The sequence below is a fragment of the Pristiophorus japonicus genome, chromosome 2 (assembly GCF_044704955.1).
Source record: "Pristiophorus japonicus isolate sPriJap1 chromosome 2, sPriJap1.hap1, whole genome shotgun sequence".
Lineage (NCBI taxonomy): Eukaryota > Metazoa > Chordata > Chondrichthyes > Pristiophoridae > Pristiophorus > Pristiophorus japonicus.
In genome coordinates, this window is record NC_091978.1 from 809,933 (window position 1) to 833,279 (window position 23,347).

The window sequence follows — 23,347 nt, forward strand, 5'->3', positions numbered from 1 at the left end:
AGGTCCACAAATCCCTGAAGGTAGCAGGCCAGATAGATAAAGTGGTTAAGAAGGCATACGGGATACTTGCCTCTATTAGCCAAGACATAGAATACAAGAGCAGGGGGGTTATGCTTGAACTGTACACAACACTAGTTAGGCCACAGCTGGAGTACTGCGTGCAGTTCTGGTCAGCACATTACAGGAAAGATGTGATTGTACTGGAGAGGGTACAGAGGAGATTTACAAGAATGTTGCCTGGACTGGAGAATTTTAGCGATGAGGAAAGATTGGAGATGCTGGGTCAGTTTTCTTTGGAACAGAGGAGGCTGAGGAGAGACACTGAGGTGTATAAAATTATGAGGGGCCTGGATAGAGTGGATAGGAAGGACCTATTTCCCGTAGCAGAGGGGTCAACAACCAGGGGGCATAGATTTAAAGTAATTGGCAGGAGGTTTAGAGGGGATTTGAAGGGAATTGTTGTCACCCAGAAGGTGGTGAGGGTCTGGAACTCACTGCCTGAAGGGGTGATAGAGGCACAAGAGGGAGAGGGATGATGGTGAGAGGGGACATGGATGTGAGGCTCCTCTCCACCATTGCCCCCTCCACATGGCCCCAGTAGTGACCCCGACCCGAAGTTTAGTTGTGCCCCCACTTCCTTCCTGGAGTGTAAACAGCAAATGTAGAAAAAGCTGGGACTCATTAGCACCTGGCACAAAGTTTCCCAGCTTTCAAACATTAGATACGAAACAGGGCAATACTGAATCTCCCCCCCATAGAAACACACAGAAACCCAGACATTGACACACTGAGGCAGGCAGGCATCCAGACACACGGATAATCCTCCACACACATTCACAGTGAGCGACCCCACTGAACCAGGAATGTAACAGGTCTAAGTTGTTTGTGTCTCCCCTACAGGGATGCAGTGTGTGGAAAAATCCAGTGTAAGGGTGGAAATGAGAAACCCATCCAAGGAGGGGTCTTAAACAGTGTTACCACCTCCCTCGATTATCGCGGTGTGCACTATGAATGCCGAGGGACATCTATTACTTCAGGTGATGCCAGCAGTACAGACCTAGTTCGGCAAGGAACCAAGTGTGGAGACAACAAGGTAATGAATTCACCATCACTATAAAAGCAACATTAACTCTGGAGGGAACTTTTCCCCAATCCCCATTCAAGCTCATTCACTCCCTTCCCTCGCAGGGGTCATACTGGCACTCTCCCTCCCTACTCCACAGTTAAAGAGGTACCTTCTCTGTCACACTGCTCCCAGCCTCCTCCATTCCCCCACTCTACCACCTCCAACTTCCGCCTCTGCTCCCTTACCTTCATTGCCTTTAATTTCCCACTTCCTGCTCCCCTTCACTTCCTGCTCCTCTTCACTTCCCCCTTCCCTCTTCTATTCACTCTATCCTTGCCTTTACACTTCACCACAATCTAATTTCTTTCATTGACATCGACTCTCAATCCTTCCCCATCTATTGCCCTCACCATCCATTAGTCCTCCTCCTGTCGCTGCAATTCTTCCTCTCCCCTCACCATTAATTACATCGGATATATGGCCCAGAAATAGTCCATACTGCGTTTATGTTCCACTCCAGCCTCCTCCCATCTTTCCTCATCTGACTCTATCAGCTTAACGTTCAATTCGCTTCTCCCTTGTGTGCTTATCTAAATTTCTTTAAATACATCGATACTATTCGCCTCAACCCCTCCCCGTGGCAGTGAGTTCCACATTCTCACCACTCTAAAGAAGTTTCTTCTGAATTCCCCGTTGGATTTCTTGGTGACGATCTTCGATTGACGGCCTCTAGTTTTGACTTCCCCACAAGTGGAAACATTCTTTCTATATCTACTCTATCAAAACCTTTCATCATTTTATAGACCTCTATTAGATCACCCCTCAACCTTCGCTTTGCCAGAGAAAAGAGACCCAGCCTGTTCATCCTTTCCTGATAGGTATACCCTCGCATTTCTGGTATCATCCTTGTAAATCTTCTCTGCACCCTCTCCAGTGCCTCTATATCCTTTCTATAATATGCCGACCAGAATTGTGACCAGATTTATCAGGATGTTGCCTGGACTGGAGAATTTTGGCTGTCAGGAAAGATTGGATAGGCTGGGTTTGTTTTCTTTCGAACACAAGAAGCTGAGGGGAGACCTTATCGAGGTGAATAAAATGATGAGGGGCCTGGATAGAGTGGATAGGAAGGACCTATTTCCCTTTGCAGGGGGGTCAACAACCAGGGTGCATAGATTTAAAGTAATTGGGGGAAGGTTTAGAGGGGATTTGAGAGGAAATGTCTTCACCCAGAGGGTGGTGGGGGTCTGGAACTCACTGCCAGAAAGGGTGGTAGAGGCAGAAACCCTCACTACATTTAAACAGTACCTGGATGTACACCTGAAGTGCTGTAACCTGCAGGGCTACGGACCCAGAGCTGGGAAGTGGGATTAGGCTGGGTCGGCTGGTGGGACACGATGGGCCAAATGGCCTCATTCCGTGCTGTAAATTTCTATGATTCTAAGTGTGGTCTAACCAAGGTTTAATGCAGGTTTAGCATGACTTCTCTACTTTTCAATTCTATCCCTCTAGAAATAAACAAAGTGCTCGGTTGTTTTTTTTTTTAAATGGCCCTATTAACGTGCGTTGCTACGTTTAGTGATTTGTGTATCCAAGATCCCTTTCCTCTTCTGTCCCATTTAGATTCTTAGGGCTTAAAATTCGGGTGTTTTGTACCACCCGTTACCGGCATAATTTGGTGAAAACACGGCGTTCGCCGCTCTTACCCCAGCTGGTGGCGAGTCCTGTGGTGACCACATGTTCCGAGGGACAGCATCGCTGCCGGTAAGAGCGATGGCCCTGCAAATATAAATTAGGGAGAGGTGACGTCAGTCAGCATGCAACACTGACTTAACATCACCTCGCCGAACTTGGACCTTAGTCGTGAGTTCAGCGCTGGGTCCTAAGTACGCCAGGTGAACCCAGCGTTCAGCAGACTGATGAAGATGCTGTCAGCACCTCTTCAAGGGACGCACACATCTTTCAGGTAAGTTTCTTTCAAGCTTTTGCACTGAATTTATTTTTATTTTACTGAAGTAGTGGCTTGCTGCATTACATGTTAAAAGTTTTTTAAGTGTGCAGGGAGTGCTGCTGGAGGCTTGCAAGGCCTTGGATGGTAAAGGAAGGCCTCTGAGAAGACATAAAATGCTGCAATTACTCAGCAGGTCAGGCAACATCGGTGGAGAGTTCACATCTCAGCTCGAGATGCTGCCTGACCGGCTGCGTATTTGCAGCATTTTCTGCTTTTATTTCAGATTTACAGCGTCCGCTCGGAGAGGGAAGAGGAAGACGCAGAAGATGAAGACGCAGAAGATGAAGAAGCAGAAGGAATGATGCAACCCAGATAGGTCCTTTCTGTCCGGGATGGAATCATCCACCTGCAGTACCAGTCACCACAACTCCAATTCCCCTTTCAGCATTCATCCCACACCTTCCCTTCCCTCTGTTACTCACCATCTTCTCTTCACCACTGTGCTGAAATAAAGGATACCACAAAACAACCTTTCCAATCCAACTTTATACATCTATCCATCCAATATGTCATCAGGAAATCAACTCATCACCCTTATACATTCCATTAGTAACTGTCTTGTGGATGCCTTTGTCTACCCTACTGAGGTCATGCAGTGTTCCTCCTCCTCCTCTTCCTCATCATCATCATCACAGGCAGTCCCTCAAGTCGAGGATGACTTGCTTCCATGCCAAAAACTTCACAGGTGTTTCAATGAAGGGCCTAATATTCCAGGTCGCGAACTACATGTTGAAGGGTGGAAGATACCTGTGCGGGTTTTTTTTTAACGTATGGTGACTGTTGCACACCAGCCACCACACGGGCTTGACAGAGCTAGGTCTTGGTCCAGGACGACTGGAGACCAGCTCTGCTGCACGGACCCAGTGCGCTCACATATCGCAGTGTGGGCTGGGCCCGTGCTGCCCCTGGGCCCTCGCCTCTCCTGGGCCCCGATCACCTCCCTCTACAATCTCTCACCGCTCCTTCACCCCGACCTTGCCGCTCCTGCTGTACCTGCCCACGCTCCAATCACCGACCAATCATGATGTAGTGCTAACCCAGTGGCAGCAGCATGACTGGTGGAAGGCAACTGACTTTCAGTGGGGACACTGCAAATGGCCATTCTGCTCGGCCTTGAGGAGATGGTGACTGATCATCTTTTTTTCTTGTTCTTCTTCTTTGTGTGAAATGAGGAAGGCAAAAGGGTGGAGTTGTGGTGATGGGAAGGCAGGAAAACAAGAGGTGCAGGCCAGAAGGAGGATAACGTATGAGGATACCTGCATCATGTATCCTCTCAGCCCCGCCACTGGCCAAGGCCTATCCCCGCCCCGCCAAGAATGGCCTGCACCATCTCCTGCAAAGGGGGTGAGGCGAAGCTGGGAATAAGAGGTGTGCCTTGTGATTGGTATAGATTGTTGGTGGGTGAGTGATTGTAGGAGCGGGGGCAGGAGTCGTGCCTGGAGAAGTGTGGAGGATAGTGATGTAGTTGGCAGGAGATACATTCACTGACCTTGACCAGTGATCTCAGATCCCAGAGCTTCTCTGGGCACAGGAGCCAGGAGGTGGAAGTGACACTGCTGGCTGTGATGGTCTCAGTGACATGAGAACTAGGAGCAGGAGTAGGCCATTGAGCTCCCACGCCTGCTCTGCCATTCCATAAGATCATGGCTGATCTTCCCCATATTTCTTGTTTCGCTTAGTGTCCAAACAGCTATTGATCTCAGTCTGGAATAAACTCATTGACTGAACATCCACCGCCCTCTGGGGCCGACAATTCAAAAGATTCACAATCCTCTGAATGAAGAAACCTCTCTTCACCACAGTCCTAACTGGCCGACCTCTGATCCTGAGACTGTGCCCCGTGTTCCAGACTCCCCAGCCATGACAAACAGCCTCTACCCTGTCCAGCCCTCTGAGAATGTTATATGGTGGGAATGAGATCCCCCTCACCCTCACCGTCCATCCCCCTCCCCCTCACCGTACATTCCCCTCCCCCTCACCGTCCATCCCCTGCCCTCACCGTACATTCCCCTCCCCCTCACCGTACATTCCCCTCCCCCTCACCATACATTCCCCTCCCCCTCACCGTCCCCCCTCCCCCTCACCGTACATTCCCCTCCCCCTCACCGTCCATTCCCTTCCCCCTCATCGTCCATCCCCCTCCCCCTCACCGTCCATTCCCCTCCCCCTCACTGTCCATTCCCCTTCCCCTCACCGTACATTCCCTTCCCCCTCATCGTCCATCCCCCTCCCCCTCACCGTCCATTCCCCTTCCCCTCACCGTACATTTCCTCCCCCCCGTCAAAGGACAAAGGGTGTTAAAAAAACAAGCCTGAAGGCTTTGTGTCTTAATGCAAGGAGTATCCGTAATAAGGTGGATGAATTATCTGTGCAAATAGATGTTAACAAATATGATGTGATTGGGATTACGGAGACGTGGCTCCAGGATGATCAGGGCTGGGAACTCAACATCCAGGGGTATTCAACATTCAGGAAGGATAGAATAAAAGGAAAAGGAGGTGGGGTAGCATTGCTGGTTAAAGAGGAGATTAATAAATAGTTCGGAAGGACATTAGCTTGGATGATGTGGAATCTATATGGGTAGAGCTGCAGAACACCAAAGGGCAAAAAACGTTAGTGGGAGTTGTGTACAGACCTCCAAACAGTAGTAGTGATGTTGGGGAGGGCATCAAACAGGAAATTAGGGGTGCGTGCAATAAAGGTGCAGCAGTTATCATGGGTGACTTTAATATGCATATAGATTCGGCTAACCAAACTGAAAGCAATACAGTGGAGGAGGATTTCCTGGAGTGCATAAGGGATGGTTTTCCAGACCAATATGTCGAGGAACCAACGAGGGGGGAGGCCATCTTAGACTGGGTGTTGTGTAATGAGAGAGGACTAATTAGCAATCTCGTTGTGCGAGGCCCCTTGGGGAAGAGTGACCATAATATGGTGGAATTCTACATTAGGATGGAGAATGAAACAGTTAATTCGGAGACCATGGTCCAGAACTTAAAGAAGGGTAACTTTGAAGGTATGAGGCGTGAATTGGCTAGGATAGATTGGCGAATGATACTTAAGGGGTTGACAGTGGATGGGCAATGGCAGACATTTAGAGACCGCATGGATGAACTACAACAATTGTACATCCCTGTCTGGCGTAAAAATAAAAAAGGGAAGGTGGCTCAACCGTGGCTATCAAGGGAAATCAGGAATAATATTAAAGCCAAGGAAGTGGCATACAAATTGGCCAGAATAGCAATGAACCTGGGGACTGGGAGAAATTTAGAACTCAGCAGAGGAGGACAAAGGGTTTGATTAGGGCAGGGAAAATAGAGTACGAGAAGAAGCTTGCAGGGAACATTAAGACGGACTGCAAAAGTTTCTATAGCTATGTAAAGAGAAAAAGGTTAGTAAAGACAAACGTAGGTTCCCTGCAGTCAGAATCAGGGGAAGTCATAACGGGGAACAAAGAAATGGCAGACCAATTGACCAAGTACTTTGGTTCAGTATTCACTAAGGAGGACACAAACAACCTTCCGGATATAAAAGGGGTCAGAGGGTCTAGTAAGGGGGAGGAACTGAGGGAAATCCTTATTAGTCGGGAAATTATGTTGGGGAAATTGATGGGATTGAAGGCCAATAAATCCCCAGGGCCTGATGGACTGCATCCCAGAGTACTTAAGGAGGTGACCTTGGAAATAGCGGATGCATTGACAGTCATTTTCCAACATTCCACAGACTCTGGATCAGTTCCTATGGACTGGAGGGTAGACAATGTAACCCCACTTTTTAACAAAAGAGGGAGAGAGAAAACATGGAATTATAGACCGGTCAGCCTGACATCGGTAGTGGGTAAAATGATGGAATCAATTATTAAGGATGTCATAGCAGCGCATTTGGAAAGAGGTAATATGATAGGTCCAAGTCAGCATGGATTTGTGAAAGGAAAATCATGCTTGACAAATCTTCTGGAATTTTTTGAGGATGTTTCCAGTAGAGTGGACAAGGGAGAACCAGTTGATGTGGTATATTTGGACTTTCAGAAGGCTTTCGACAAGGTCCCACACAAGAGATTAATGTGCAAAGTTAAAGCACATGGGATTGGGGGTAATGTGCTGACGTGGATTGAGAACTGGTTGGCAGACAGGAAGCAAAGAGTAGGAGTAAATGGGTACTTTTCAGAATGGCAGGCAGTGACTAGTGGGGTACCGCAAGGTTCTGTGCTGGGGCCCCAGCTGTTTACACTGTACATTAATGATTTAGACGAGGGGATTAAATGCAGTATCTCCAAATTTGCGGATGACACTAAATTGGGTGGCAGTGTGAGCTGCGAGGAGGATGCTATGAGGCTGCAGAGTGACTTGGATGGTTAGGTGAGTGGGCAAATGCATGGCAGATGAAGTATAATGTGGATAAATGTGAGGTTATCCACTTTGGTGGTAAAAACAGAGAGACAGACTATTATCTGAATGGTGACAGATTAGGAAAAGGGAAGGTGCAACGAGACCTGGGTGTCATGGTACATCAGTCATTGAAGGTTGGCATGCAGGTACAGCAGGTGGTTAAGAAAGCAAATGGCATGTTGGTCTTCATAGCGAGGGAATTTGAGTACAGGGGCAGGGAGGTGTTGCTACAGTTGTACAGGGCCTTGAAGAGGCCACACCTGGAGTATTGTGTACAGTTTTGGTCTCCTAACTTGAGGAAGGACATTCTTGCTATTGAGGGAGTGCAGCGAAGGTTCACCAGACTGATTCCCGGGATGGCGGGACTGACCTATCAAGAAAGACTGGTTCAGCTGGGCTTGTATTCACTGGAGTTCAGAAGAATGAGAGGGGACCTCATAGAAACGTTTAAAATTCTGACGGGTTTAGACAGGTTAGATGGGGTCACAGTCTCAGGATAAGGGGTAAGCCATTTAGGACCGAGATGAAGAGAAACTTCTTCACCCAGAGAGTGGTGAACCTGTGGAATTCTCTACCACAGAAAGTTGTTGAGGCCATTTCACTAAATATATTCAAAAAGGAGTTAGATGTATTCCTTACTACTAGGGGAATCAAGGGGTATGGTGAGAAAGCAGGAAGGGGGTACTGAAGTTGCATGATCAGCCATGAACTCATTGAATGGCGGTGCAGGCTAGAAGGGCCGAATGGCCTACTCCTGCACCTATTTTCTATGTTTCTATGTTTCTCACCGTACATTCCCCTCCCCCTCACCGTCCATTCCCCTCCCCCTCACCGTCCATTCCCCTCCCCCTCACCGTCCATTCCCCTCCCCCTCACCGTCCATTCCCCTCCCCCTCACCGTCCATTCACCTCCCCCTCACCGTCCATTCCCCTCCCCCTCACCGTACATTCCCCTCCCCCTCACTGTCCATTCCCCTCCCCCTCACCGTACATTCCCCTCCCCCTCACCGTACATCCACCTCCCCCTCACCGTCCATTCCCCTCCCCCTCACCGTACATTCCCCTCCCCCTCACCGTACATTCCCCTCCCCCTCACCGTCCACACCCTCCCCCTCACCGTCCATTCCCCTCCCCCTCCCCGTACATTCCCCTCCCCCTCACCGTCCATTCCCCTCCCCCTCACCGTACATTCCCCTCCCCCTCACCGTCCATTCCCCTCCCCCTCACCGTCCATTCCCCTCCCCCTCACCGTCCATTCCCCTCCCCCTCACCGTACATTCCCCTCCCCCTCACCGTCCATTCCCCTCCCCCTCACCGTCCATTCCCATCCCCCTCACCGTCCATTCCCCTCCCCCTCACCGTCCATACCCTCCCCCTCACCGTCCATACCCTCCCCCTCACCGTCCATTCCCCTCCCCCTCACCGTCCATTCCCATCCCCCTCACCGTACATTCCCATCCCCCTCACCGTCCATTCCCCTCCCCCTCGCCGTACATTCCCCTCCCCCTCACCGTCCATTCCCCTCCCCCTCACCGTCCATTCCCCTCCCCCTCACCGTCCATTCCCCTCCCCCTCACCGTCCATTCCCATCCCCCTCACCGTCCATTCCCCTCCCCCTCACCGTCCATTCCCCTCCCCCTCACCGTACATTCCCCTCCCCCTCACCGTACATTCCCCTCCCCCTCACCGTCCATCCCCTCCCCCTCACCGTACATTCCCCTCCCCCTCACCGTCCATTCCCATCCCCCTCCCCGTACATTCCCCCCCCCCTCACCGTCCATTCCCCTCCCCCTCACCGTCCATTCCCCTCCCCCTCCCCGTACATTCCCCCCCCCCTCACCATTAAGTAGATAAGGAGACTGGCAGGAGGGTTGGTCACCAGAGGACACAGCTTTAAAGTAATTGGCCAAAGAAGCAAAGATGGGATGGAAGTACTGTTCACATTCAGGGTCCGAAGCTGCCCACCTTCCTCAGGCCCTGTAGAGCTGGTAATGGGTGGGTAAGCAGGTGGAGGGTGTGACTCACCTGTAATGACCCCGGGCCGGGGGTGGCGACAATGTTTTTCTGCTGTGCCCCGATGCTCCGACACCACGTCTGCCACGTGTCGATGTCGCTTCTGCCCGGCGAGGTGTGAAGCTGCTAGTGGCTCAGCGCTGTGGCCACCCTTAAAGCAGAGGGCGCATATCCGTGGCGGCCATTTCCTTTTAATTGGCGGCAGAATCTGCAGTTGGACGACAATGGCGGCCGCGGGTTATGGGGGCCGAACCCGTCCCTGGTGGCCCAGTGGGTGCCTCGGAGGCCTCACTCAGCCTCACAGCGTCCCTCCCCTTTGACTGAGGTTGAGGGATGTTTCCAAGCATCAGCACAACCCAGTGTCCATGTCACGCTGACATCATCTGTGCCGCTTTGACGTGCTCAGCACTGCGCTAAATGATACCCCCCACCTTCCACCCTGCCCCCGACTCTCTGCTACCCAACTTCTGTCTCCAACAGTGCCCAAGTGCACCGAGGGGCTCCGAGAAATCCAAGTCACCAATATCACTCTATTCTCTGCCCCATTTGTAGAGGTACTATATTTTCATCAAATTCAAATTATCCGCCCCAAACGGGGGAGGGCACTTTCCAGCTCTCAATGTTCCCGCAGACTCTGTATCCAGCTGCAGATTATATTCTGATTTTCTTTTTAATTTAGTCATGGCCAGATTTTCCAAATAAAACGTTGCATTTGTTTAACCTTATCCAGAAACTGCAATCACTGATTGTTAATAAACGGCACCAAATGCCTGAGAAGGACCAAATCTCAGCGCCTGGGCACTGCGGGCACTGCGTGCACTGTCTGGGCACTGTCTGGGCACTGTCCGGGCACTGTCTGGGCACTGCCTGGGCACTGCCTGGGCACTGTCTGGGCACTGCGGGCACTGTCTGGGCACTGCGGGCACTGTCTGGGCACTGTCTGGGCACGGTCTGGGCACTGCCTGGGCACTGTCTGGGCGCTGTCTGGGCACTGCCTGGGCGCTGCGGGCGCTGTCTGGGCACTGCCTGGGCGCTGCGGGCGCTGTCTGGGCACTGCCTGGGCACTGTCTGGGCGCTGTCTGGGCACTGCCTGGGCGCTGCGGGCGCTGTCTGGGCACTGCATGGGCACTGTCTGGGCACTGCCTGGGCACTGCGGGCACTGCCTGGGCACTGCCTGGGCGCTGCCTGGGTGCTGCCTGGGCGCTGTCTGGGCACTGTCTGGGCACTGTCTGGGCGCTGCCTGGGTGCTGCCTGGGCACTGTCCGGGCACTGTCTGGGCACTGCCTGGGCGCTGTCTGGGTGCTGCCTGGGCACTGCCTGGGCACTGCGGGCACTGCCTGGGCACTGTCTGGGCACTGCCTGGGCACTGTCTGGGCACTGTCTGGGCACTGCCTGGACACTGTCTGGGCACTGTCTGGGCGCTGCGGGCACTGTCTGGGCACTGCCTGGGCACTGCCTGGGCACTGTCTGGGCGCTGAGGACTGTCTGGGCACTGCCTGGGCGCTGTCTGGGCACTGTCTGGGCACTGCCTGGGCATTGTCTGGGCACTGTCTGGGCGCTGCCTGGGCGCTGCCTGGGTGCTGTCTGGGCACTGTCTGGGCGCTGTCTGGGCACTGTCTGGGCACTGTCTGGGCGCTGCGGGCACTGTCTGGGTGCTGTCTGGGCACTGTCTGGGCACTGTCTGGGCGCTGCCTGGGCACTGTCTGGGCACTGCCTGGGCGCTGCCTGGGCACTGTCTGGGCACTGCCTGGGCACTGTCTGGGCGCTGCCTGGGCACTGTCTGGGCGCTGCGGGCACTGTCTGGGTGCTGTCTGGGCACTGTCTGGGCACTGCCTGGGCACTGCGGGCACTGTCTGGGTGCTGTCTGGGCACTGTCTGGGTGCTGTCTGGGCACTGTCTGGGCACTGTCTGGGCGCTGCCTGGGCACTGTCTGGGCACTGCCTGGGCGCTGCCTGGGCACTGTCTGGGCGCTGCCTGGGCACTGTCTGGGCGCTGCCTGGGTGCTGTCTGGGTGCTGTCTGGGCACTGTCTGGGCACTGTCTGGGCGCTGCCTGGGCACTGCGGGCACTGTCTGGGTGCTGTCTGGGCACTGTCTGGGCACTGCCTGGGCACTGCGGGCACTGTCTGGGTGCTGTCTGGGCACTGCCTGGCCACTGCCTGGGCATTGTCTGGGCACTGCCTGGGCACTGTCTGGGCACTGCCTGGGCACTGCCTGGGCACTGCGGGCGCTATCTGGGCACTGCCTGGTCGTTGCAGGCACTGCCTGGGCACTGTCTGGGCACTGCCTGGGCACTGCCTTGGCACTGTCTGGGCACTGTCTGGGCACTGCCGGCACTGTCTGGGCACTGCGGGCACTGTCTGGGCACTGCTGGCACTGCCTGGGCACTGCGGGCACTGTCTGGGCACTGCTGGCACTGTCTGGGCACTGCGGGCACTGCCTGGGCGCTGTCTGGGCGCTGCCTGGGCGCTGTCTGGGCACTGTCTGGGCACTGCCTGGGCGCTGCCTGGGCGCTGTCTGGGCACTGTCTGGGCACTGCCTGGGCACTGCCTGGGCACTGACTGGGTGCTGTCTGGGCACTGACTGGGCACTGTCTGGGCACTGCCTGGGCACTGTCTGGGCACTGCCTGGGTGCTGCCTGGGCACTGTCTGGGCACTGCCTGGGCGCAGCCTGGGCGCTGTCTGGGCGCTGCCTGGGCGCTGTCTGGGCACTGTCTGGGCACTGCCTGGGTGCTGCCTGGGCACTGTCTGGGCACTGCTTGGGCGCAGCCTGGGCGCTGTCTGGGCGCTGCCTGGGCGCTGTCTGGGCGCTGTCTGGTCACTGTCTGGGCACTGCCTGGGTGCTGTCTGGGCACTGCCTGGGTGCTGGCTGGGCACTGTCTGGGCACAGTGCACTGTCTGGGCACTGCCTGGGCACAGTGCACTGTCTGGGCACTGTCTGGGCACAGTGCACTGTCTGGGCACTGCCTGGGCACTGCGGGCACTGTCTGGGTGCTGTCTGGGCACTGCCTGGCCACTGCCTGGGCACTGCCTGGGCACTGTCTGGGCACTGCCTGGGCACTGTCTGGGCACTACCTGGGCACTGTCTGGGCGCTGTCTGGGCACTGCCTGGGCACTGCGGGCGCTGTCTGGGAACTGCCTGGTCGCTGCGGGCACTGCCTGGGCACTGCCTGGGCACTGCCTGGGCACTGTCTGGGCACTGTCTGGGCACTGCCTGGGCACTGCGGGCACTGTCTGGGCACTGCGGGCACTGTCTGGGCACTGCAGGCACTGTCTGGGCACTGTCTGGGCACTGCCTGGGCGCTGTCTGGGCGCTGCCTGGGTGCTGCCTGGGCGCTGTCTGGGTGCTTCCTGGGCGCTGTCTGGGCACTGTCTGGGCACTGTCTGGGCACTGCCTGGGCGCTGTCTGGGCGCTGCCTGGGCGCTGTCTGGGCGCTGTCTGGGCGCTGCCTGGGTGCTGACTGGGTGCTGTCTGGGTGCTGCCTGGGTGCAGCCTGGGCGCTGTCTGGGCACTGCCTGGGTGCTGTCTGGGCACTGACTGGGCACTGTCTTGGCACTGCCTGGGCATTGTCTGGGCACTGCCTGGGTGCTGCCTGGGCACTGTCTGGGCACTGTCTGGGCACTGCCTGGGTGCAGCCTGGGCGCTGTCTGGGCGCTGCCTGGGCGCTGTCTGGGCGCTGTCTGGGCACTGTCTGGGCACTGCCTGGGTGCTGTCTGGGCACTGCCTGGGCACAGTGCACTGTCTGGGCACTGCCTGGGTACAGTGCACTGTCTGGGCACTGTCTGGGCACAGTGCACTGTCTGGGCACTGTCTGGGCACAGTGCACTGCCTGGGCACTGTCTGGGCACAGTGCACTGTCTGGGCACTGTCTGGGCACAGTGCACTGTCTGGGCACTGTCTGGGCACAGTGCACTGTCTGGGCACTGTCTGGGCACAGTGCACTGCCTGGGCGCTGCCTGGGCGCTGTCTGGGCACTGTCTGGGCACAGTGCACTGTCTGGGCACTGTCTGGGCACTGTCTGGGCACTGTCTGGGCGCTGTCTGGGCGCTGCCTGGGCACTTTCTGGGCACAGTGCACTGCCTGGGCGCTGCCTGGGTGCTGTCTGGGCACTGTCTGGGCACAGTGCACTGTCTGGGCACTGTCTGGGCACAGTGCACTGCCTGGGCGCTGCCTGGGCGCTGTCTGGGCACTGTCTGGGCACAGTGCACTGTCTGGGCACAGTGCACTGTCTGGGCGCTGTCTGGGCGCTGTCTGGGCGCAGTGGTCAGTACCTCTTCCGCTCTCCTTGCTGCAATGTGAAGAGGATGCGGTCGGGCATTATACACAGCTGAAGGAACAGCCCAGGAGCTCTGCGCTCTTCTCCGGGGGTGGGTCGCCTAACGCAGCGACTCGCAAACTATTTTTTTGGACCCTTTTACAAATGGATTAGTAATCACGGACCCCTGCATCTAAATTATAATATTACATATTATAGTAATTGCAACTTTCCCACTCTTGTAAATTCACTCGTGGAATTACAAAATCATAAGATACATATACAATATCTGCATTAATGATTTATTTTCGTACAATTCAGTTGCACAGCAATTGTAACAAACCCTGTTTCGACCAATGTTTCCACAGGCATATACTGACTCCAAAGACACATAAGGCTAGAAATTCAGTACATTAGCGCCGCGGGGCACTAACAGGGTGTAACTGTATTACTGACCGTGAGAGGCGCTGGCAACGACTCCCGCATGTTGGGTGGTAGTTTAGCGGCAGCACTACGGCGTTACACCCCGATCTCCTGTGCCCCGAGATCGTGACGTCATCGTCTCGCGCATTGCCCCATTAGCGCCCTGGCCCCGAAAGTCACTGGGCGAAACCACCGGCAGCTGCAGGATTGGGCGGCCGGCCGCTATCGGGACGAGAAGTAAATGCGAGATAGCCGATGGACATTAGAAAAACAATCTTACCTTGCTTTTTGCGTTTTCTTCGCCTTTTCCCCTTGTAGCGTGAGCCCCTTCCTGTAAGGGAGGGAAGGGTCCCTTGGACGCGGCAACGCTGCACGGCACAGCGCACAGTCCAATTTAGCGCTCCATTTCCTTCCAGGTGGGCGAACTGAATCTTTTGAGAGGGCGAAACCTCTGCAAATGGTGCTGAGTTTGACACTCCCCTGCTGTTACCGCCCACAAACGCAGCAATAATGAATTTCGCCCCGATAAACACTTTTCCAAATTTGAGCTGTTGTGCAATGGTTGTAACCATCCAGCACAAGTCTTGCCCTTGCCAGCTCTGCTTTACAAATAACATAAAAATACAACTTTTACAAACAAGGACAAGATTTGTTATTGATAATGTACCTGCAAGAGCATGGCTTGGGATTAGGAAATGTTAATATATAATAGATACAGATACAATTATATTACCAGGTTCCAGTCATAGGGCTCAAATTTCCCCAAGAGTTGCCCCATTTTTTTTGGAGTAAGTAGCTTTTTTTGGGGTAACTTAAAAATCGCAAATTTCCCCATTTAACTTGCTCCAGTGTAAGTCAGTTAGGTATGTTTTTTCTAGTTTAGTTTTTTCTCTCCAAATGGAGTGTGACCAGCCACTTACGTCTCTTCTGGCCATAGAAGCAAATTTGGCCAGCTGAAAGTTACTCCGAACTAACTTAGGCTAGTGTATGTGGCCACTTTTGTAGGCACAGAAAAACCTTACCTACATTTAAGAAATCAGCGCAGGTAGCCAGAGATGGGGGGCGGGGCGGTGCGGGGGGCGAGTGGGAAGTGAGTTAGAGGATTTTAAAGCACTAAAGATCTTCACAACATCAGCACAACATTACAACATCTTCAGCACAACATCTTCACAACATCATCAAAGATAAATGAAAGATCAATCAGCTACTGAAAATAGAGCAGTCCCACTTTGCCGACTGCAGAACACACCAGCTAGCCCTCCCACCAGGGCTAGGGGCGACAGGCACACATGACTGTAGGGGTGAGGGATTTTTACTTTTTACAGTTGTCCCTAAATGTTGTGTGGTCCTAATGGAACATGATTCAGTTTTAATGCAAAATATCTTTTATTGGATATTTTACAGTGCACTTCAACAACAACAACAACAACAACAGCAAAGAAAGGCTGCACCCATCCCTCACCCACATCTCGGGGAAAGTGCACTTCCTCATAGGGTCGCTGATAGTGGTGGGAGGGTTGGGGGCCCGGCTTGGGTCTGACCGGTGGCTGGTGCGTGGATTGAAGTGGGAGTGGCATTTGAGTATCCGGCCTTTGTGTCCTTATTGCAGAAGCTAGCTCCCTCATGGCATCTGCCATCGTTTGCACACCCTCTGAAATGCCTGCCCTCAGTTCCCGTCTCAGTGCTGAAATTTTACCCGACAGTGTCGCGACTTCATCACGCACCCCACTGACGGCCGCCATGAGTGATCTTGTGAGGGCATTGGCCTCCTCACCCAAGGACACAACCTGATGCACATTTGATGAAGGCTGCCTCTCAGGAGAGACTGGTCGGCTTCTCCTTCCCCTCGCCGTGGGTCTGCCGAGTGGCACCCCTCCAGTGTGAGGCACAGGCTGGGACGGTGGGGGACTGGGTGTCCCAAGATGCATTTCACCACCGCCACTGGGACCCGCGACCTCAGAAGGTGTGAACCCATGGAATGTTGCCGAGGAGCTCATGGAGATTTCTGTCAGTGTGATGCCCTGTACTATGACTGATCCATATCGCGGTCAGTATTCTCCCTGGAATACATTTCCATGGACCCCTCCTCCCCCCACCCACCTTGGTCTGGAGCGCACGCATCTGGATCCTATGGTGGATCTTCAGGATCTTGAGGAGTGTCTTCTTCTTCTGCAAAATACAACAGAACAGTCAAATGGTTAGCAGCACAGGAAGGGGCAGGATGGGTGGCATGAGTAGTCTCATGCATGGGTGGCCAGTCAGCAGGTTGATTTGAAGGGCGACTATGAATTTTAATGACTCACTCTCACCCTCGCGAGTGGGTCCAGCTTGTGCAGAGCTGATTCTTTTTCTGCCGGTGTGAGTCAACAAGGCAGCAACCCTCTGTAGCAGGGATGACAGTTGGTGCAGATTTGGCGGCCCTCCTCCTGTTCTAGTTCTCTCACTCTTGTTGTGGGCCAACTTCTTCTGCAAAGATGAAAATATTAATTTTCAGACATGGTGCACTTCTGATGGGTGGGACACATACAGATGGTCACATTTTCAATTGCAATTCAATTTAAAGATGAAGATATTACTTACACTCACTACTTGACCAATGTCCTGCCATTTCTTTTTACACTGGCTTCCGGATCTTGCGGTATTGGCCCCAGCGGAGTATTCTTCTGCAACTAGGTTCCATCGTCTTCTCATTTTCTTGGGTGAAACTTTTGACGGACCACTCTTGCTGATATCCAGCTCCAGCCATTTATCCTCAATGACAGTCACTAGTTTCTCCACTTCCTCATTGAGGAAATTCTTTGTTCTTGTTGCACGCTTTGCGCCATTCGTGTATTGGACTCACATAGAAACATAGAAACATAGAAACATAGAAAACAGGTGCAGGAGTAGGCCATTAGGCCCTTCTAGCCTGCACCGCCATTCAATGAGTTTATGGCTGAACATGCAACTTCAGTACCCCATTCCTGCTTTCTCACCATACCCCTTGATCCCCCTAGTAGTAAGGGAGACATCTAACTCCTTTTTGAATATATTTAGTGAATTGGCCTCAACTACTTTCTGTGGTAGAGAATTCCACAGGTTCACCACTCTCTGGGTGAAGAAGTTTCTCCTCATCTCGGTCCTAAATGGCTTACCCCTTATCCTTAGACTGTGACCCCTGGTTCTGGACTTCCCCAACAGTGGGAACATTCTTCCTGCATCTAACCTGTCTAACCCCGTCAAAATTTTAAACGTTTCTATGAGGTCCCCTCTCATTCTTCTGAACTCCAGTGAATACAAGCCCAGTTGATCCAGTCTTTCTTGATAGGTCAGTCCCGCCATCCTGGGAATCAGTCTGGTGAACCTTCGCTGCACTCTCTCAATAGCAAGAATGTCCTTCCTCAAGTTAGGAGACCAAAACTGTACACAATACTCCAGGTGTGGCCTCACCAAGGCCCTGTACAACTGTAGTAACACCTCCCTGCCCCTGTACTCAAATCCCCTCGTTATGAAGGCCAACATGCCATTTGCTTTCTTAACTGCCTGCTGTACCTACATGCCAACCTTCGATGACTGATGTACCATGACACCCAGGTCTCGTTGCACCTCCCCTTTTCCTAATCTGTCGCCATTCAGATAATAGTCTGTCTCTCTGTTTTTACCACCAAAGTGGATAACCTCACATTTATCCACATTATACTTCATCTGCCATGAATTTGCCTACTCACCTAACCTATCCAAGTCACTCTGCAGCCTCATAGCATCCTCCTCGCAGCTCACACTGCCACCCAACTTAGTGTCATCCGCAAATTTGGAGATACTACATTTAATCCCCTCGTCTAAATCATTAATGTACAGTGTAAACAGCTGGGGCCCCAGCACAGAACCTTGCGGTACCCCACTAGTCACTGCCTGCCATTCTGAAAAGTCCCCATTTACTCCTACTCTTTGCTTCCTGTCTGACAACCAGTTCTCAATCCACATCAGCACACTACCCCCAATCCCATGTGCTTTAACTTTGCACATTAATCTCTTGTGTGGGACCTTGTCGAAAGTCTTCTGAAAGTCCAAATACACCACATCAACTGGTTCTCCTTTGTCCACTCTACTGGAAACATCCTCAAAAAATTTCAGAAGATTTATCAAGCATGATTTTCCTTTCACAAATCCATGCTGACTTGGACCTATCATGTCACCTCTTTCCAAATGCACTGCTATGACATCCTTAATAATTGATTCCATCATTTTACCCACTACCGATGTCAGGCTGACCTCACACTCAGGTAATGCTCAAAAATCACACTTCTCACCTGTCCACCTGTCCAGCACTCCTTTCCACTCCCTCAGCCACACAAAAATCAATATTTAAACCTTACCTTTATATATGGTCCATTGCCAATGACAGCGCGCGCACGGAAAGGCCCATTGTGCATGCGCGCACGCTCAAACAGACATGCGTCCCCCTGCCGGCACTACACGACATGCTGGGCCCAAGCACCGCTCCACTGCAGCACGGCCGAATCTCTGCCCCCCGCAGGTTCTGCAGCACCACGCCGATGGATCCGGACTCCGAGGGAGCGGACAAATTAACAGATACTTTTTGGGCACTTTTTTTGCCCCCAAAAATCGGCGTGCCACTCCTAACTACATCGCTCGAGGCGGCTGGGGAATTTGGACCCTATATTACTACAAAGCTTTGGGTACATTATGGGATTTTATCCCACAACGCTAACAATGTCCTGACCTACGTTACAATGAATCTTTATAAAACACTGGTTCAGTCTCAACTGGAGTATTGTGTCCAATTCTGGGCAACGCACTTTAGGGAGGATGTGAAGGCCTTAGAGAGGGAGCAGGAAAGGTTTACGAGAATGGTTCCAGGGATGAGGGACTTCAGTTACGGGGAGAGACTGGAGAAGCTGAGGTTGTTCTCCTTGGAGCAGAGAAGGTTGAGAGGAGATTTGATCGAGGTGTTCAGAATCATGAGGCGACTGGACAGAGTAGATCGAGAGAAACTGTTCCCACTGGTGGAAGGGTGGGGAACCAGAGGGGACTGATTTAAGGTGATTGGCAGAAGAACCATATGAGGAAAAAGGTTTTTACGCAGCGGGTGGTTAGGATCTGGAATGCACGGCCCGAGAGGGTGGCGGAGGCAGACTCAATCGTGGCTTTCAAAAGGGAATTAGATAAAAAGCTGAAGGAAAATATTTAGCAGGGCTATGGGGAAAGGGTGACACAGTGGGACTGGCTGAAGTGCTCTTTAAAGAGCCAGCACGGGCTCAATGGGCCGAATGGCCTCCTTCTGTGCTGTAACCATTCTGTGATTCGATGGGGTAGTTTGCTCTTCCCAGTAAAGTACCCGGGGTGCAAACGACTTTTCGCCCAATGCGGCGCTGCTAATGATTCCAGCTAATTTCTGCGGGATTTTAGCGATGGCAGTAACCAGTAGTGCCCCGCTCCTTTGTGCTGGCGATGACAACATCATTACCGTGTGCAACGATACGTTTTCGCCACGGAGCAAACATTTGGGACAGCCCCTGAAGTTGCACCGGGCGATGCCAGTGACAGCTTCAGGAGGTACGTACCGGGCTGCAGACCACTCACGGGGCGCTACTTAAAGGGGAGGTGGCGTGCGCGGAAACAAAAATCACACGACTTGTGTGTCGCGGCCCATTGCATCCTTCAACGCGGGGTCCGTGCCGTGATCTGGCAGCCTGGAACTGTGCTTGAGTGCCGGGCTGATGGCACAGCACCCGCTCCCTGGTGGTCCAGGTAGTGACTCGCAGAGTCCAGAGCTTAGTCCTCCCCTTTTTACACGGCAGTGCTATGCGCCAAGTGCGTAGCTCTGCACCCCGCTCCTTGTGCTTCCACCCTCTTAGTGCCCCACAGAGGAGGTGGAGTGCATTATTTGTGTCCAATATCGCGTGTGGGGGGATATCCGTGCCTAGCGCAGTAACTCAGCATGGATTTGTGAAGGGGAAATCATGCTTGACAAATCTTCTGGAATTTTTTGAGGATGTTTCCAGTAGAGTGGACAAGGGAGAACCAGTTGATGTGGTGTATTTGGACTTTCAGAAGGCTTTCGACAAGGTCCCACACAAGAGATTAATGTGCAAAGTTAAAGCACATGGGATTGGGGGTAGTGTGCTGACGTGGATTGAGAACTGGTTGTCAGACAGGAAGCAAAGAGTAGGAGTAAATGGGGACTTTTCAGAATGGCAGGCAGTGACTAGTGGGGTACCGCAAGGTTCTGTGCTGGGGCCCCAGCTGTTTACATTGTACATTAATGATTTAGACGAGGGGATTAAATGTAGTATCTCCAAATTTGCAGATGACACTAAGTAGGGTGGCAGTTTGTGCTGCGACGAGGATGCTATGAGGCTGCAGAGTGACTTGGATAGGTTAGGTGAGTGGGCAAATGCATGGCAGATGAAGTATAATGTGGATAAATGTGAGGTTATCCACTTTGGTGGTAAAAACAGAGAGACAGACTATTATCTGAATGGTGACAGATTAGGAAAAGGGAAGGTGCAACGAGACCTGGGTGTCATGGTACATCAGTCATTGAAGGTTGGCATGCAGGTACAGCAGGTGGTTAAGAAAGCAAATGGCATGTTGGCCTTCATACCGAGGGGATTTGAGTACAGGGGCAGGGAGGTGTTGCTACAGTTGTACAGGGCCTTGGTGAGGCCACACCTGGAGTATTGTGTACAATTTTGGTGTCCTAACTTGAGGAAGGACATTCTTGCTATTGAGGGAGTGCAGCGAAGATTCACCAGACTGATTCCCGGGATAGTGGGACTGACCTATCAAGAAAGACTGGATCAACTGGGCTTGTATTCACTGGAGTTCAGAAGAATGAGAGGGGATCTCATAGAAACGTTTAAAATTCTGACGGGTTTAGACAGGTTAGATGCAGGAAGAATGTTCCCAATGTTGGGGAAGTCCAGAACCAGGGGTCACAGTCTAAGGATAAGGGGTAAGCCATTTAGGACCGAGATGAAGAGAAACTTCTTCACCCAGAGAGTGGTGAACTTGTAGAATTCTCTACCACAGAAAGTTGTTGGGGCCAATTCACTAAATATATTCAAAAGGGAGTTAGATGAAGTACTTACTACTCGGGGGATCAAGGGGTATGGCGGGAAAGCAGGAATGGGGTACTGAAGTTTCAAGTTCAGCCATGAACTCATTGAATGGCGGTGCAGGCTAGAAGGGCCGAATGGCCTACTCCTGCACCTGTTTTCTATGTTTCTATGTAACTCCCACCTTGCAGCTGTTACCGGTGCTGCCCCGTTTCTCCCCCTTGGGTCTCTAACGCTGTTACCCCAGTCCTCCATGCACCTTGTTTCTACACTTTAATACTATTTCCCCGCTGCTCACCATACATTCTACCCTTTTCTATCATCGTACATTCTGACCCCGAGCTTTACGTTCTGGGCCTGCCCTCACTAACCACTTTCGATTCTACTTTGCACTTTGTCCTTTCTCCTTTCCCGTTTTTGCCCTACACATACCACCTTCATGCATTTTGCTCCATCACTTTGCCAATCATTTCTCCGTCCCCATGGCATGATCTTTCCCCTCCTCAACTAGTTGCCCTTCCCCTGGCCAACCTCCCTCTTGGCAAAACCATTTGTTCTCCCCTCGCCATCCATTTCTCTTCTCTTTCCAACCATTCTCCTTTTTAATCCAACAATTCCACTTTTCATTCCAACCATTTCGCTTCCATTTACAAACATTCCCCATTCCCATTTTACGTTCCCTTTCCCACCATTCTCCTTTTCATTCCAACCATCATCTCCTCGCCTTCCCTTTCAAACCATTCCCCCTTCTCATTCCAACCATTCCCATTTCCCTTTCCAAACATTCCCTATTCTCACTCCACCTGTGTGTATTTGCTTCATGGGTTCTCTGTTTAAGAATTCATAGCAACACATTGCTATTAAGAACTAGTTGGTTTATCAGCAAAGATTTAACAATCACACAACACATTACCGATTCATTCACCAGGCTCACAACCACCTGCCCCATCGTGGATCCCCCAAACCCAACTGGCTGGGGTTTTATTGACTCTTGTGAACATCACGTGACTGGCTAATCCACTCCAAACTCCACAGCTCTGCAACTATTTTAAAAGTAACTTTCAATTAAGTGCCCCCTTTTGGCAATGGTACTAGAACCCACAAATTTCCAAATGAACTTTTACGAAAACTTAAATCAAATTAAAATGTGGTTGCCGGGAGTGATGACGCACTCCAGTCCCTCCGGTGCCCACCTCTCGCGGAAGGCCGCGAGCGTACCGGTGGACACCGCGTGCTCCATCTCCAGGGACACCCTGGCTCGGATGTAACCACGGAAGAGAGGCAGGCAGTCAGGCTGAACGACCCCCTCGACCGCCCGCTGCCTGGACCGGTTAATGGCCCCCTTGGCCAGGCCCAGGAGTAGCCCCACGAGGAGGCCCTCGGACCTGCCCGCTCCCCTCCGCACAGTGAGCCCAAAGACCAGGAGCGTGGGACTGAAGTGCAAAATTTAAGGAGCAGCCCTTTAAATAAATGATATGGGGCTGCAACCTGACACATTCAATGCACACATGGAACATGGACTCCTCCAGACCGCAGAAATTACAGGCGGCCTAGGAGTCTGTGAACCGACTTATTGCCTGGGACTGCTCTGTGCAACACCCTACAGGCTAAGCCCCAATCAATAAATGGAGGACCCCCACATGGAGAGCACTCCATTGGGGACCCCTGCCTCCTCCAAACGCAATGTGGTGCGCCATGGCGTGTCCGGACAGCATAAAGCCGACAGCACCTGGTATTCCCAGGCTGTGTCGCATCCAATTACTAACCAGGCCTGGCTGAGGAGGTGCGTGGAGAGGCCTATAAAAGGCAGCGAGGTCGGGCGGTGCGTCGCTGAGTCAGGAGCAGCGTGAGGAGGTGCGTGGAGAGACGCGGCTGGTGCAGCTACAGGGAAAAGGCAAAAAGAAGTAGAAAGAAATTGAAAAGTGACGTCACAGCCAAGGAGGTAAGTGATTGGCTGGTGACTGGTAAGTAGTTTTTTCTTTTTTCTCTTCTATATCAGTGAGTACTTTAACAATGTTGTTGCCAATTTAAGTTAATCTAAGGGTTAAGACATGGCAGGAGAGATCGGACACGTGTTATGCTCCTCCGGTACTCTGTGGGAAATCAGGGACGCCTCCGGTGTCCCTGAAGA

At 52.5% G+C, this 23,347-nt stretch overlaps 1 protein-coding gene across 1 annotated transcript in view; it reads left to right on the top strand.

Moving 5' to 3' along the window:
• The window catches only part of LOC139228282 (disintegrin and metalloproteinase domain-containing protein 19-like), a 268,077-nt gene that overhangs the window by 172,939 nt on the left and 71,791 nt on the right, over positions 1 to 23,347 (top strand). Inside the window, exon 11 of the mRNA XM_070859466.1 lies at positions 901 to 1,093. Within this exon, the coding sequence (XP_070715567.1) occupies positions 901 to 1,093 (193 nt within the window). The remainder of the gene's footprint in view (positions 1 to 900; positions 1,094 to 23,347) is intronic.